The 16,186-nt window shown below is 34.4% G+C and overlaps 2 protein-coding genes across 2 annotated transcripts; both read left to right on the top strand.

Moving 5' to 3' along the window:
• The first annotated feature begins 1,326 nt into the window (after positions 1-1,326).
• On the top strand, positions 1,327-7,869 carry LOC108209920 (peroxisomal acyl-coenzyme A oxidase 1). The gene is made up of 14 exons (XM_017381135.2): positions 1,327-1,872; positions 2,668-2,776; positions 2,880-2,941; positions 3,060-3,269; positions 3,387-3,474; positions 3,560-3,722; positions 3,991-4,189; positions 4,488-4,685; positions 5,105-5,236; positions 5,983-6,103; positions 6,375-6,485; positions 6,831-6,900; positions 7,099-7,282; positions 7,365-7,869. The coding sequence occupies exons 1-14, from the start codon at positions 1,735-1,737 to the stop codon at positions 7,572-7,574; spliced, it is 1,995 nt and encodes a 664-aa protein (XP_017236624.1). The 5' UTR covers positions 1,327-1,734; the 3' UTR covers positions 7,575-7,869.
• A 1,358-nt stretch (positions 7,870-9,227) lies between these two features.
• LOC108209141 (splicing factor-like protein 1) lies at positions 9,228-13,127 on the top strand. The gene is made up of 2 exons (XM_017379901.2): positions 9,228-11,717; positions 12,701-13,127. Exon 1 carries the CDS (start codon positions 9,288-9,290, stop codon positions 11,685-11,687), a length of 2,400 nt encoding a protein of 799 aa, XP_017235390.1. The 5' UTR covers positions 9,228-9,287; the 3' UTR covers positions 11,688-11,717; positions 12,701-13,127.
• The last annotated feature ends 3,059 nt before the right edge of the window (positions 13,128-16,186 follow it).

The raw sequence follows: 16,186 nt of genomic DNA, 5'->3' as shown, positions 1-16,186 counted from the left end.
TAAAAGTCAACTGAAATATTGATACAATATTCAAATATTCTTATTGCCTACAGGTAGGATACATGCGGCAGCTTTCAACTTTAACGAAACCGTGTTCTTAACATAATATACTAATGCTCCCATTGGTCGGTGTCCGAACCTACCTCTAGTTTCTCAACGAGTCTTTCTAGCATGTGTTGATTAATTTTTATTTAGAAGAAATTTTTTGATTGATAGTAATTTTTTAAATATAGAAAATATTATTATTAATGAAATAAAATCAGCAGAAATTTATTATCTAATTAAAGGTTGTTGGCGTGTATTATAAACACACATTAAAAAATTCATTTTTCAATTACAAATTTTAATCATCCGACACTCAATCGAATTTTATCAAAAAAACAACTCTAACAAATTAATCAAACTATTGAATTTAATACACTCCAACAACCCAACAATAATATTACTTAGCGTATCTCCAACGGTGTTGATTATAATCGTTGGTTAAATGGGACCTGTAAGACATTATGTAAAATTTAATGAACCTGTAAGACATTTTCTTCAATGGTATTGACTATATTGGTTGGGTATAATTTAAAAAAATATATTATTAATGTTTTAGATTGTTAAAATAAAATATATCAGTTCAGTATGGAATAAATGATGTGCAATCTTCCTACAGATTTCTTACAGATATGTAGAGATTCGACAAATTTAGCCATCCATAGGAGGTTGGCTAAATTTATAGACAACAGGTGAGCATGGTTGAAGTTGAGTTTTTCGAGCTGTTGGCTAAATTTTTTTATTTTAAGTATGCCAACTCACATTTTAGCCAAGGGCTTTAGATGGTGAGAGATACTCTAAGAGCATCGCTGACCATTGAAAACCCTTCGCTAAAAGGTGAGTTGGCATACTTAAACATAAAAAAATTTAGCCAACAGCTCGAAAAACTCAACTCCAACCATGCTCAGGCCTCAGCTCTTGTCTATAATTTTAGCCAACCTCCTATGGATGGCTAAATTTGTCGAATCTCTACATATCTGTAAGAAATCTGTAGGAAGATTGCACATCATTTATTTCATATTGAACTGATATATTTTATTTTAACAATCTAAAACATTAATAATATACCTTTTTAAATTATACCCAACCAATATAGTCAATACCATTGAAGAAAATATTTTACGTTCATTAAATTTTACATAATGTCTTACAGGTTCAATTTAGCCAACGATTACGCCATTGGAGATGCTCTTATGAGCTATCCGAAAGAAAACCTTAAACAAAAATAATTAAAAAACAGAAAACGAAGAAAATGAGAAGAATTAGATAATTCACGTGTTGAACATGGCGCAGCTTTCGTATGAAACACCGTTTTGTCCGAGTGTTTGGTTATTCAGTTCCGACACCCACATCTTCACATTATACACACACATATTATACACAATTCACCTCTAGCTTCTGTATACTTCTAAACGTCCTCGTATTTATATTCCGATATAATTCATATAATTCTGTTATTTTTTTCAAAAAAGTTGCATATTTGATACTCATTCTTATCCAACAATCATATGAGTATCTTTATATCTTAATATCTTATCGTGATCACACCATATTTTTTAATACCCTTTTTTGTATATTTACATTAAATACAATTCAGCAGCTTTCTTTATATACATATAACACACAGAGAAAGAAACAGAGAGTGTTGTATTGAAATTGGGCATCTGGGTATTGTTTGATTTGAATTAAGAGATGGAGGGTGTTGATTATTTAGCTCAGGAGAGGAATAAAGCTGGGTTTGATGTGGATTCTATGAAGATCGTTTGGTATGGCTCTCAGCGTGATTTTGATATCAATGATCGCATGGCTAAGCTTGTTGCTTCTGATCCTGTATGTCACTCTTTTATTCTGTTTAAAGTTGGTATCGTTATGCTGTTTCTGTGTGTGTTTGTGTGTGTTTTTAGATGGGGTTTTGTGATTATATCTGACGGTTCTATCTTTATGCTTTTTTTGTGTGTGTTTGGATGGGTTTTTTCTGTGCTGTCTAAACTGTAGAGTTCCTTTCTTTATGCTGCTTTTGTGTGTGTTTTTCTGTGTTGTGTGTGTGTTTTGATGGGTTTTTCTTCTAGTTGGTTTGAATCTTGACTGCGATTTCTTGATGAATTTTGGGATCATAGAATTGGTTCTGGTGTTTCTTTGTTTTAATGTCGAAATTGGGGAAGAAAGGTTTAATATTTATTGATATACATGTTCTTTTTTGGGATTTGGGTTTATGTGTGTCTATGTGCTTTTCCAGGTGAAATTTGGGTTCATAAGAATTTGTGTGTGTGTGTGACTGTGTGTGTCTTGATTAAATATGGGTTCATAGGAATTTTTGCTTTTTGTGTTATAGCTCATATAAAGGTCAATGAAACAGTTGGTAGACATGATAAGCCCAGATCATTGTTTAATTTCTTTTTTCGTTTTTTACGATGATAAATTTAAATATTTGAAATCAGCATTTTCGAAGTTTTGCAAATTTAAGTTGGCTGGGGAATTTGGGTTTGTTTCACCAATTTTAGCACAGATAAAGTTTATGCTAAAATAGCTAAAAGACTTGACTTTTTAATTTTATTTTTTTTGCTTTTTTGATTCATAGTTTCTTGTCTGAGACAGATATTCTAATCTGTGTTTATTTGGAACTAGGTTTTTAGCAAGGAAAACAGGACTATGCTTCCTAGAAAGGACTTGTTTAAGAACACCCTTAAAAAGGCGGCTTATGGATGGAAGCGGATAAGAGAACTCAATCTAACTTGTATGTCTTTAATCTGGGTTCTTATGCAGTAGATTGTAGATTTAATTTACCAGTAGCATTATACTTCTATTACAACCTTATGAAACTGCTTAAATTATTGCAGTTGAAGAGGCAACTAAGTTCAGGACATATATCGATCAACCGGCGTTTACTGATCTTCATTGGGTAAATTTTAATTTTGTATTTTTAGCTTAGAAATATACTGTTTTTTTAACTAGTTCAAGGCTTAAGTAAAAACAAGTATTTGTAATATTTGTAATGGTATTATCATATTGGTTCTTAGGGAATGTTCATACCTGCTATAAGAGGACAAGGCACTGATGAACAACATAAGAAATGGTTGCCGCTTGCACAGAAGATGCAAATCATTGGGTGTTATGCACAAACTGAACTTGGTCATGGATCTAATGTACAAGGTCTTGAGACCACTGCCACGTTCGATCCCAAAACTGATGAATTTGTAATCCATAGTCCTACTCTGACCTCTAGCAAAGTGAGTATAATGATAGAGTGCTGCTAACTTCATTACTTGGCTGGATTTTCAAGTTTGTTTGACTAAGATGCGTAAAAAAAAATCCTCACATATATATTTGTAATATTATATGTACAGTGGTGGCCTGGTGGTTTGGGGAAAGTATCCACGCATGGTGTCGTTTATGCCCGTCTTTTGACTGATGGCCAAGACCATGGTGTACATGGTAATTATCAAATTTCTGCCTTTATTTTATAATTTTTTCAATAAGTCCTGACACAACTAATATGGATCTGAATATCTATCACTAGGTTTCATTGTCCAACTGCGGAGCTTAGAAGACCACACACCTCTTCCAGGTGTAACTATTGGTGATATTGGAATGAAATTTGGAAATGGAGCTTACAACTCAATGGACAATGGTGTGTTAAGTTTTGATCACGTACGAATACCGCGAGACCAGATGTTAATGCGGTATGTTGGTACCTAAATCTTCCCATAACAACTGCATTCCTTTCTAGCAATACGAGTATCTTCTAATTTTGAGATACTTTTGCATCATAATTTGACTTCATTTGTAAATTTTTGATAGATATAAATATCAATGTTTGTTTTAAGCTCTATTAATTATTAGCATTGCTTCTCAAACAAAAGAAAAAATACCAGCGTTAAAGTTAAAACCTGTTATATTATAGTATGAAGTACAACATCAGCAATCTGATGCAATCTTTAAATTTGACAGAGTTTTGCAGGTTTCAAGGGAAGGGAAATGTACACAGTCTGATGTTCCTCGGCAGCTAATTTATGGAACTATGGTTTATGTCCGGCAGACAATTGTATCCGATGCCTCTGTGGCTTTATCTAGGGCGGTTACTATTGCCACAAGGTATAGTTGTGTGCGTAGACAATTTGGATCACAGAATGGGGGGCCAGAGACTCAGGTATTAGGAGCACCTTTTTGCGACGCCTCATACTGTTTCTTGCTTGGTCAAAGTAATATATAACTATCCGCCTATATGGTTTGCTTTATGACTTTTCTGATTACTTAATGATCCTATCCATCTTATACTAATGATGATGTCATGAGGTGGCATTTCTGCTTTTGTAATCATTCTGAGACTTGCATTGATGAAGAACCAAAATATAAGCTTGGTTCTTATTAAAGTTTGGTCCAAAACTATAAATTGACACTTATTATCCCTGAAGATATGTAATCATTACTTTTTTTTTTTTCTTTAGGTGATTGATTATAAAACACAGCAGAATAGGCTCTTCCCTTTGCTGGCTTCTGCCTATGCCTTTAGATTTGCTGGTCAGTGGTTAAGTTGGTTGTACAAGGATGTGACAGACAAATTGCAAGCCAATGACTTCTCAACACTCCCAGAAGCTCATGCATGCACCGCAGGGCTCAAGTCTTTGACCACAAGTGCCACAGCAGTAAGTGAATATTTCTAACTTCTGTTCCAAGCTTACTTAGATATTAGTAAGCAATTTGTTCTTTCATTTGCATGTGCAAAAGCATTAGTCTTTCATGATCTGGTAAGACTTACAAAAAGCAAGCAGTGGACAAGTCTTTTTTTTTTCAATACCAAACCAACCCCATCTTGAAATTATTATATCTTAGAAGCTAAATGAAGTTTAGACATTTTAGTGCAGATGGCCATAAGGTATATATTACTTTCGTGTAAAGGAAAGACCACAAGGTATATCATATTTTACATGTGGAAAAGGTTTAAAGCAGTGAAAGTGCAGTTGGTTTCTGTTAAAAAGTAACTAGTGTAATTGTTTTAAATCCATAAAAAATTTCGGATTTAATCAATGTACCTTGCCCTCTAAATTACCTATTCTTAATTCAGGATGCAATCGAAGAATGTCGAAAATTATGTGGAGGTCATGGCTATCTATGTACCAGTGGCCTTCCTGAACTATTTGCAGTTTATGTACCTGCTTGTACATATGAAGGAGATAATGTTGTGCTACTTCTGCAGGTATGTGGATTAATTACTGCATCACATTCAGTATAGAGCATCATTCACTTAAAATCAATATACTATGTGCTACTTTATTGTTTCACTCTTCTTCAATGAAGCTTTCTGCAATATCTGTAAAATTTCCAGGCTTCATTCATAGTCAAAGATATTTTCCTCTAGCTTATATATTCTCTGCTAACAAGTCGCACATTTTTTTTGTAGAAAGCTTGAAAAGTACTTGTATCAATATTACATAGATCATACTATTTTTTTTTTTGCTTTTTAAATTGGTGAAGTGGTTCGGGGATTATTATTATTGGCACTCAAGTCTGCAAATATTAACATCTTTAAAATTCTAATTAAAAAAAAGCTTACTGTTGCATATAAGAATTCTACAACTATAGTATATTGAACTTTCACCTAGATAGGTTAGACAAATGTTACAGATTTTATTTTTAATTTTATTGCTACAATTATGTTATTTTTTTATTTTTTTTGCTAATTTACTATTATGTTATTATCTATTTATGCGGAGAACTTTCTTCCAATTCAGAGTATATATTTCATTGTATCTGCAAGACTACAAGTGAAAATGGGCATGAGAAAGGAATTCTAGCTTTCTGATTTCTTTTGTTCTATATGGCAACACTTGTAGATAAAATTGGACACATAAATTATTCTTTTGTTTTCACCCTTGATGTATTCACACTATTTATATTCCTCTGCACTAGTTTGGTAGTCTAATAAACACACTCCTATTGAAGGTTGCAAGGTTCCTAGTGAAGACTGTGTCTCAGCTGAGTAGTGGAAATAAGCCAGCAGGAACAGTAGCTTACATGGGGCGAGCTGAACACCTGATGAAATGTCGGTCTAGTGTTGAAAGAGGTAGGTTCTCCCTTCCCAAATGTGCTATACTTCATGTTTCAGACTTTATACTTTTTGTTATTATATCTCGTAATATATATTGAAGCGTCAATCTTGGGCGCACACAGTTATTTGTGTATTAATCTACTGAAAAATGATATCGTAACACTGCCAACAAATGGGGTTCAGCCTAATAAATGATTTTCAAAGGGGAAGTAAGAAGTAATGAAGTATCTTTACTTATTTAGCATTGTAAGTAGATATTAATATTCATTCCATATATTATATGCAGCTGAAGATTGGCTAAAACCTAGTTCAATACTGGAAGCATTTGAGACGAGGGCATTTAGAATGGCCGTTGCCTGTTCTCAGAGCTTGAGTCAGTTTGCAAATTCTGAAGAAGGTAAATAAGGCAGGACGAACATTGTGTCTTACTTGTCTCTATTTTCCATTTTTAGCAAGTATGGGCAAACCTAATGAAGCCGTTTTTTATTCTAAAATTGTGCTTATAGAGTAGCAACAAGACATAATATTTCGTACTTAATTAAATGCTATATAACACTGCTTTCATTTACTTGATATGAATTCTGGTGCTCTCCTCTCCTTGCTTGTATCTCTTTATTTCTTTTTTATTTTTTAATAGTAAAAACCATGAGAGAATGACTATGCATATACATATGAGATACCAGGAGATTCTTGCTTTACTGAGAAAACTGTTTCTTATATGTTTTTGCCCCATTTACTATAGGCTTTGCGGAACTATCAGCTGATTTAGCAGAGGCAGCAATTGCTCACTGCCAATTGATTGTCGTTTCCAAGTAAGATTCTCACATTTTCCCTTGTGGATTCCATCTGTATATTATCCGATTGAATTTGTGAGAGGGACTTGTAATGTTGTTGAGTGGATATAAAGTATATAGGAGTACATTTCTTAAAATATGTCATATGTTGAAATATATTTAGTTAGACACGTACATGGTCGTTCCTTCATCTGATCAAGATTTGTTCTTGAGCAGGTTTATTGATAAACTGAAAGAACCAATTCCTGGAAAAGGAATTAAACAAATACTAGAGGTTCTTTGCCAGGTCTATGCGCTATCTACACTTCACAAACACCAGGGCGACTTTCTCGCAACTGCCAGCATTACCCCAAAGCAGGCAGCACTTGCATTCACTCAATTGAGACATCTGTATTCCCAGGTTTGCTACCTATAACTTTATCTATCATCGTGTTTCTGCTAGAAGCAACTTATTACCTAATGAACCCATACTTTTCTATCAGGTCCGACCAAATGCTGTTGCACTTGTCGATTCATTCAACCACACAGACCACTATCTTGGTTCAATTCTTGGACGTTACGATGGGAATGTATATCCAAAACTCTACGATGCAGCATGGAAGGAGCCGCTGAACGATACAGTTGTGCCTGATGGTTACAAGGAATATATCAGGCCTTTGCTCAAGAATCAGCTACATCTGGCTAAGCTCTGAAAGGAGAACTACAATGCTGATTGCATCATTATACAAGAACATTAGTTCACCTAATAAAAAAGGTGCCCCTAATTGATCCCTGACTATTGTGTCATGGAAGTCCAATACTTTCTAGTTTATACCATTTTTTTCGGATTTTCTGTTCAACTCGAGAGGCAGAAAGAAACGCAGAATTGCTCTAATCTGGATGCAAAATGTCCAGTTCTTCGTTATTAGACCAACTATTTGCCTTGTGATTTAGCATTCTGTCGGGTTTTCGATATCATGCTATTAAAGTTTACATTTCTATGCCGAAGCAGTTGGTTTTTGAATTATAACAATGGAACTTGTGGCTTGGCCTGAACAGATTCGTAATATTAAAATTAGTACCCTTCTTTCAAAATTAAATCAAATTATTAATTTTTGATAGACATTCCAAAATACATACAGTAAACCATAAACCATAGTTTCGTGAATTGTATTTTTAACTTTCTTTACAAATAAAGATTTAAAATTAAAATGTGTCTAAAATATTTTATTTTTTTAAATAATTTACGGTGTTATGGTCGGCGCACTTAAACATGTTTAACAAGTCAACATGTACATCTTTGAAAAAAAAATAAAAAAATTAACTAATTTATCTAATTCGAATAATCTAATTTGAGATTTGGCATAAAAAAGAATCATAAAAATTAAACAACAGTCACATAATTGAAGGACTGGAAATAAAATTACAAAAAAATAAACAAAAAAGAGAAAAGACATAGAAATAGTGGGAAGAATTGCTTGCAATCCTCCTATAATTTGTTATTGATTAGGGCGAACGATTACTTCTCCCTTCGAATTCTCCATCTTCTCCCTCAAGCGTATTAGAAATATTTTCATCGATTGTCATCTCGAATTCTATACGATTCTTCTTAAACATATTCCACTGAAATATATTTTCGACAGGGTTCAACAAATCATTGACATAGTGACATCTTATCCTCTCCTTTTTTCCATCAACAATTTTTATATCATTGTTTGCGACTGATTTTAGCTGCTCGGTAAATAAACCTGCTTCGACTTTTTTGACAGATTTCTTCATGCTTTTCTTACGTCGAAGATCATCTCGTTTCTTCAACATCTTCCACTCCGAGCAATCCTTAACGGTATTCAATAAAGGATTCACAGAATTACCCATATTTTCTTTTACAAATACTACTAGATGACTGTAAGAAATAAAACAACAAACACAGAACAATCATAACTTAACCCGGAGATATGTATTTATACCAAGAGTTATGCTTGGTTCCCATTGGATTTGATTTTGGCTTTTGATTTCAGTTCAAATTTCAATTTGCATGCAATTGATTTTAAAATACAAATATAATTTATGGTTAAAAAAACAGAAATATAATTCGCTCAAATCTGGACTTAAAAAAGTTAAGAAATATAAGTCCATTCTGGTAAAAATTATTGAAATCTAAAAATTGTTAATTCAAATACATCTTTTAAGAATTTTAAAGAAATTTTTGAGTATTTCCGAAAATCCAGTTTTTTTTTCATAATTTTCTTTTGGTTCTTTAATTGAAAATTAAAAAAGAAAAAAGAAAGAAAAAGGAAGACATAAAATTTACAAAAAGAGACAGAAAAGATGATCCGAATGTAAATACAAGTCGGTTATAAACTAAAAGCCCGTTTTCTCCACTATAAAACGCTCCAACCCGCCGTCACTCAAATCATAATCTTCACATGGAATCCCAAACCCTAATTTCTCAATCCCCTCTCGATCCGCCCCCAACTCAGTCAAATCGCTCCGAGTCGCCGCCGATTTACGACCACCAGCTCAAACAAGAGCAAAATCCCCAACCAACGGAGTCGAACTCGTCCGAGTTCCCACCGAGTCACGGACAATATCCGGTTCAGGTGAAACAAGAACACGCAACTGAGTCGAACTCGTCCGAGTTGCCACCGAGTCATGGAGAAATTCCTATCAAGGTGAAACAAGAACAAACAACCGAGTCAAACTCGTCCGAGTTGCCAGCGAGTCATGAACAGAAGCCAATTGAGGTCAAACAAGAGCAAGGAGTCTCTGAGAATAACGGTAGCGGCGAGAATAACAGCAATCGTCGGCGGAGGAGGAGCAGGTGGGACCCGCAGCCGGAGGATGGGAGCGGAGAGACGAAGAAGAGGAAGTCGAGATGGGCGGACGACGAGCCGAAGCCGATAATACAATTGCCTGATTTCATGAAGGATTTCGCTCAAGGTATCGATACGGACCCTGAAATTCAGTTATTGAATGCTAGGCTACTTGAAATTAGTAAGATTTTGCAAGCTGGTGTGCAATTAGACGATCGTCCCGAGGGCGCTAGGTCACCTTCTCCCGAGCCTGTTTATGATAATTTAGGTATTAGGATTAATACCAGAGAGTTTCGAGCTAGGGAGAGGCTTAATAAGGAGAGGCAAGAGATAATTGCGCAGATTATTAAGAGGAATCCCGCATTTAAGCCTCCTGCGGATTATAGGCCACCGAAGTTACATAAGAAGTTGTATATTCCGATGAAGGAGTATCCGGGGTATAATTTTATAGGGTTGATTATTGGACCGAGAGGGAATACACAGAAGAGGATGGAGAAGGAGACGGGGGCGAAGATTGTGATTAGGGGGAAGGGGTCGATTAAGGAGGGGAGGTTTGGGCAGAAGAGGGATTTGAAGTTTGATCCGGCGGAGAATGAGGATTTGCATGTTTTGGTGGAAGCGGATAATGAGAAGTCATTGGAGGAGGCTGCTGGGATGGTTGAGAAGTTGTTGAGGCCAGTTGATGAAGGGTTGAATGAACATAAGAGGCAGCAGCTTAGGGAACTTGCGGCGTTGAATGGGACGATTAAGGATGAGGAGTTTTGTAGGTTGTGTGGTGAGGCGGGCCATAGGCAGTATGCTTGTCCATCGAGGTTGACGACTTTTAAGAGTGAGGTGTTGTGTAAGAATTGTGGTGATGGTGGACATCCGACTATTGATTGTCCTATGAAAGGTGCGGCTGGGAAGAAAATGGATGATGAGTATAAGAATTTCTTGGCGGAGCTGGGGGGGACTATGCCAGAGTCTTCTACTACTACTAAAGAGAGTACACCTTTGGCTATTATGGGTTCAAGTAACACCGGAAGCAATCCCCCTTGGGCTAGCAGCAACGGTTCTGGAAATGTTGGGGCCTCACTACATCCTGGATTAGGAAGCACTGTAGCTAAGATTGGAAAAGAGATTGACGACACGAATTTGTATATTGGTTACTTGCCACCGACTATGGATGATGATGAATTGATAAGACTGTTCCAACCTTATGGAGATATTGTAATGGCCAAGGTTATCAAAGATAGAGTGAGTGGATTAAGTAAAGGTTATGGTTTTGTTAAGTATTCTGATGTTGCTCAGGCCAATCAGGCAACTGCTAGCATGAATGGTCAACGCGTAGATGGAAGAGTAATTGCTGTTAGAGTGGCAGGAAAACCACCTCCACCCGTTGTACCCCCTGGACCTCCTGCTCCACCTGTTTCTGCTTACCCTGGTCAAAACCAGGGATATAATGGATATCCACCTCCACAAATGCAATCAGGTGCTCCACCTGGTACTGGACCACCTGGAACTTACATTGTTGCTCCAGTTCCTTGGGGTCCTCCTCCACCTCCTGCTTATGCTGCTTACCCTCCTCCCCCTCCTGGATCAAATGTGTACTCCTCATACCCACCTCCACCGATGCCTCCCTATGGGATGCAATATCCTCCAGTGACTCAAGTTGCCGTCTCTGGGGCTCCAGCCCAAACCTTCAGTCCTGCAGAATCCCAGCAAAGCTATTCTGCTGGAATGCAATATCCGAGCAGCGCACCTGCATCTAATGTTATATATGGAAATTCACCAGTTGGCATGCCACCTAATTCGCAACCACCTTACCCTGCATCTTCTGTGGGTTACCCCTCCTATTATACAGGAATTCCTCCACCTCCGGATGCGACCCAATCTTTGGTGGAACAGCAAAGTCTTGCAAGTGCTCCATGGGCTGCAAACCCACCACCGCCTCCACCTCCACCTGCCATGCCATCTACTGAACCAACTCCACCAGACTCTGAATATGAGAAGTTTATGGCTGAGATGAAATGAGAAGGTTGATCAACGTCTGAAAATTCTAATGTAAGTATATAACTTGCTTAAAATCCTGTCCCACCCTCATTTTTTTAGAAGGTTGTGGGCACTGGTTTATCTTTCCCCTGTAGTGTGATGACAAATTGTTTGTTTTGTTACAGTTTTTAGATCTAGGTATCTTTTCTTGTTGTAAAGGGAAATTCACAAACAATGCAACTAATCTTTTTGTCCCCTAAATATTCATTGTGCATTTAAGAAGGCTCATGCGTTATTTTTTGGTATTATAAACTTGCAGATAGAATTATAGGCATCAACAATGGGATTAGTAAAATCTGATTAAATTTGATTCTGAGAAATATGATTAAAATTTGTGGGTCCTAATATGGTCAAAACAGGTATTCTTATTCTTTTAGTACATGTGAACTCCAAATAGATTTCTTGACACGTGTGACAGTTGGTTTGTCAACCCAGAATCACGGATTTAGATTCTAGCCATCCATGTCTTTTCTTGCCATTTGTTCACCTTTTTAACTAACATTTGTTTTTTTGCCCACTACTTCACATATGTATGTCCAGATGGGAAGTGGCAACAGCTGAGGGTGGCTTGATTTTATTATGTTACATTGCATTAAATACACTAACATATACGTTATGTAGGCGTGATGCGTTAAAGAAAGGCTTGCTGGCTTTATTGTATGTTTTGTTAGACAAGCACATTTATTATGTCTCTGTACCCATGCATATATATGTGATTGTGTGTATGTATGCATACATAAAACTAAGCCATCAATGATAATTACCAAGTATTTTCTATCTGGAGGAGTTACATAATCTTGGAATTACTATCTACCTAAAATAAAACCAATTTTGATACTTAACAGTGTTATTTATATAGCTTGAAACGAACAAAAGCTTGCGGAATCCCTTTTCTAGAATTTTGCATTTCCGCTGTTTATACTATAAAAAAAAACTGCAGTATTCTTGCTTCATCTAAGTTGTTTTCTTGTTTTCATGATCTTGCTCTTTGGCAGGATGAGGTTTCTTGGAGCTCTTGTCAGCATAATTTCTTTCGTGTTGCTTATAACTTCAACTTGTTGGAAGTTTCAGACTCACATCTTTTCTCTTGCTGTGCTAATGTTACAATTGCAGAGATCTTGCGACCTAAATCAAGCGGGAGGGTGTTATTCAATTTCAGCTATAATCAACCACATGGATGTGATTCATTACCTATTTTTATTTACTTTTCAGGGATAATGCTGCTAATAAGTTCTTGGTTTTGTTTAAATATTTCTGGCAAACTTATTGTTAATTACTGTTTTGGCTGTTTTTGAGTCATAAAACTTAATGTTAGTACTAGAAATTGTTTTGTTGCACCTCAGTGATCAGCTTCTGTCACATGGTTGATGGTTGATGAATTTAGTGCGGGGCTGAAAGGTATACATGCATCGGTTCAGTGAATTATTGTCTTTCCTTGTGTGATTAGTATATATGGTTATTATTTGCTGACCTACATATGTGTGATTCAGGTATACCGGCCTTCAGTCGTGGGGTTAGAATTTATTGCTAATATATTTTGTGAGCTATTTCACTGATCTTTTGTGTGAGTAGGTTTTCTGACTTGACATAGGAATTGGGTGGATTGCAAGTTCATAGCCTTCCCCATGATTCCTGTTGGCTTTGCATTTGCTTAATATTTTTGGTATATAAGCTTTCTTACCCTGACTTGTATTTTTTGGAGAAACCTTTGGTTTTTCTTAATGTTGCAGATTCAGTTAAAGATGCAAGCTTTAGGATGAGTGTTAGGTCCTAAGAGATTCGGGTAAAGATAACAAATTTAATCTTTTGATTTGAAGTTTAGTTCAACCTCAGAAAATCAAGATCACTGGATCCCTAGGATTAATAGTTAACTAAATGTGGGTGAACTTGATGGTAGAAGTTTTGGAGAAGGTTCACCGTACTATCATTGCATTTGCCTTCATTGTATGTATGATACAGGAGAGCTTTTATAGAACCTCTTAATCTCTATAGAAATTGAGGGGTTTTCTAATGCTTTTGAGCTTTTCATGAAGTTTTTAAAGCTAATGAATTTCATTTTGATTTAGGATTTTAAGTATATATTTATAAAAAAATATTGTTATGAAAAATATATTCATTTTCTTTTGTAGATGTTTTAGGTGATAACTTCAATTCTAATAGCAAAACAAACAAAATGTTCACCAAAATAAGTTGCAGAATAAAGGATGTAAAATGTTGCTCTGGCCTCGCGGCCTACTTTTTATTTTTTGTGTAGAAGGGAATAAAGTATCTGTTTTTGTTTATTATTTTATTTTTTAGAAAAACAGAGTATCTATTTTGTTTAGCTTATTTTCAGAATGAAAAAAATGAATTGATTTCGTTTTAAGTACTTATTTTTTAAATGAATTCTTAGTTTGGGACCCAAAATTAAAATGTGTGGAAATGCACTTTTGTCAAACTTGTTCTATAATTAAATTTGCTTGTTATGATATTGATATTATATATTTTATTTATAACAATTTACTTTATCAGTAGTTTATTATTTTTAAATATTATTAATTATTATAATTGACTACTCTATAATATTTATAGCTTATACAAAATTTACGTAATTAATAATTTATTTTAATATATTTAAAATTATTCGTGAAGCTCTTAATACGCATCACTAAAAGCTTACCTAGATTTTTTTGTTAAAATGAAAATTTTGAAATTTAAATATTCACTTCGAAATAAATATATAATTTTGTTTTCAAAATTGAAGATTCTGAAATAAAATCCTTATTTTTCTAGAGAAAAATATATATCAGGGGTATAATTGTGGTGCGGTGTTCTGTATTTAACAATAAAGTTGATAATTGGTTTAAAATTGAAAAAGAATATTAAAATTTAATAACCTCATTATCCATATAATTAATTGTTTATATAAAAATTAATAATTTTAAATACGAATACCAATTTTTACATAAATTTATATTTCAAATATAAAATGCATTAATCAAGAATGATACAAAGTAAATCTTTATATTTTTGTTTGATTATTCATGTATGATTTTAAATACAGTTTGACAATAGTATAATTTTATCAAATTATATTCATCGCAACGTTTTACCTTTTAATTTTTTCATTACGAATGGAAGCTTCAACTTAAATTAAACTATTTAATTATTTAATAACAATTAGATATTATTAACCTATGTTATTTTAGCGATCCAACACATGCTTTAACAATTAATTAATCATTAATATTTAAAATTTATTATCAAGTTTCTATTAATAAGCATCAAAAAAATTTGTGAGAAGGAGGTTTTAAATATGTATCCACAACACACACGTATCAACCATTTTTATTTAGATAATAGATTTCTATTGGGTTAAATAGCTAATTCATAACTAAGCTGGATAAAAACTTGCTGGTTAGTCATGTTGTTGAAAAAGCTCACAGTCCACTAATGAAGTATTTAAAAATTTTCATATCAATAATTCCGATGAACTCCGTTAAAAACATTAACAGAAATAAGCAATTTTTCAAAAAGATCACCGGAATAAGAACAATAATTAAAAAACATCACCCCAAACATAATAAGCATCACCCTCGACAGTTACAATAATAAAAGGAATAAGCTCTGTATATAAGCTCTGAGCTCTGTTGCTAAATGAACTATTTTTGAAATCTGATCATCACTCACGAGCAATTTATACTCGTCATTTGGACTAACACCATTACAAAAATAATATAACTTATCAAATTCTCCAACAACAACACAATCAAACATATTTCTAACATATCTTACACTCAATTTCTCAACATCAACCCTGATCCTTTTCATTTTATCATTACTCGCATAATATCTAACACCATTTAAGTTAAAAGTAACAAACCCATCATTATAAGACAACACAACTCTAACGTAAAGACACATAAAATACATACGCATTTAGGGTTTATAGATGCATGCATACAAGTAAAGAGGGTTTTCCGAATCAACAAGAGAATTTAAGAGGAAACTTATCCCAATATGCTAAGAATCAAGAAACTGCCGCTGTGTTCAATCACCGTTGAGTCACTCGCTTCCGCTCAATGCAAGAGATACTGATGTAAGAGATAATAAGCTTGATTTTATGTTTTATTTTGAAATTAGATGTAAAAAGGATTGGGTCGGGTCGGGTAAATGGGTAAACTAACGGAAAACATTAAAAGTCAATGATATTTAATGTTTGTGCAAGTTCCTGTCAGCATGATAGTTTGACTGAAAATTATATGAAGCAAAGTGATGTGTTTGAAAGTTTTTTCAACAACATAACCAAACTGCAAGTTTTTAACCAGCTCAGTTATGAATTAGCTATTCTATTGATGTTACTCCCCATTCCCTGCAGAAAAATCTTTGCCAATAAAAATGTTTGAACTTAATAAAAATTAATAAAATTTACTTGTGAATGTGTCTACAAAACCTTAAAAATCCTATCTGTAACAAAGAAAAAGGAAGAAGTGTTTAATGCT

The sequence above is a fragment of the Daucus carota genome, chromosome 2 (assembly GCF_001625215.2).
Source record: "Daucus carota subsp. sativus chromosome 2, DH1 v3.0, whole genome shotgun sequence".
Classification (NCBI taxonomy): domain Eukaryota; kingdom Viridiplantae; phylum Streptophyta; class Magnoliopsida; order Apiales; family Apiaceae; genus Daucus; species Daucus carota.
This window is presented reverse-complemented; position numbering and strand designations above follow the sequence as displayed.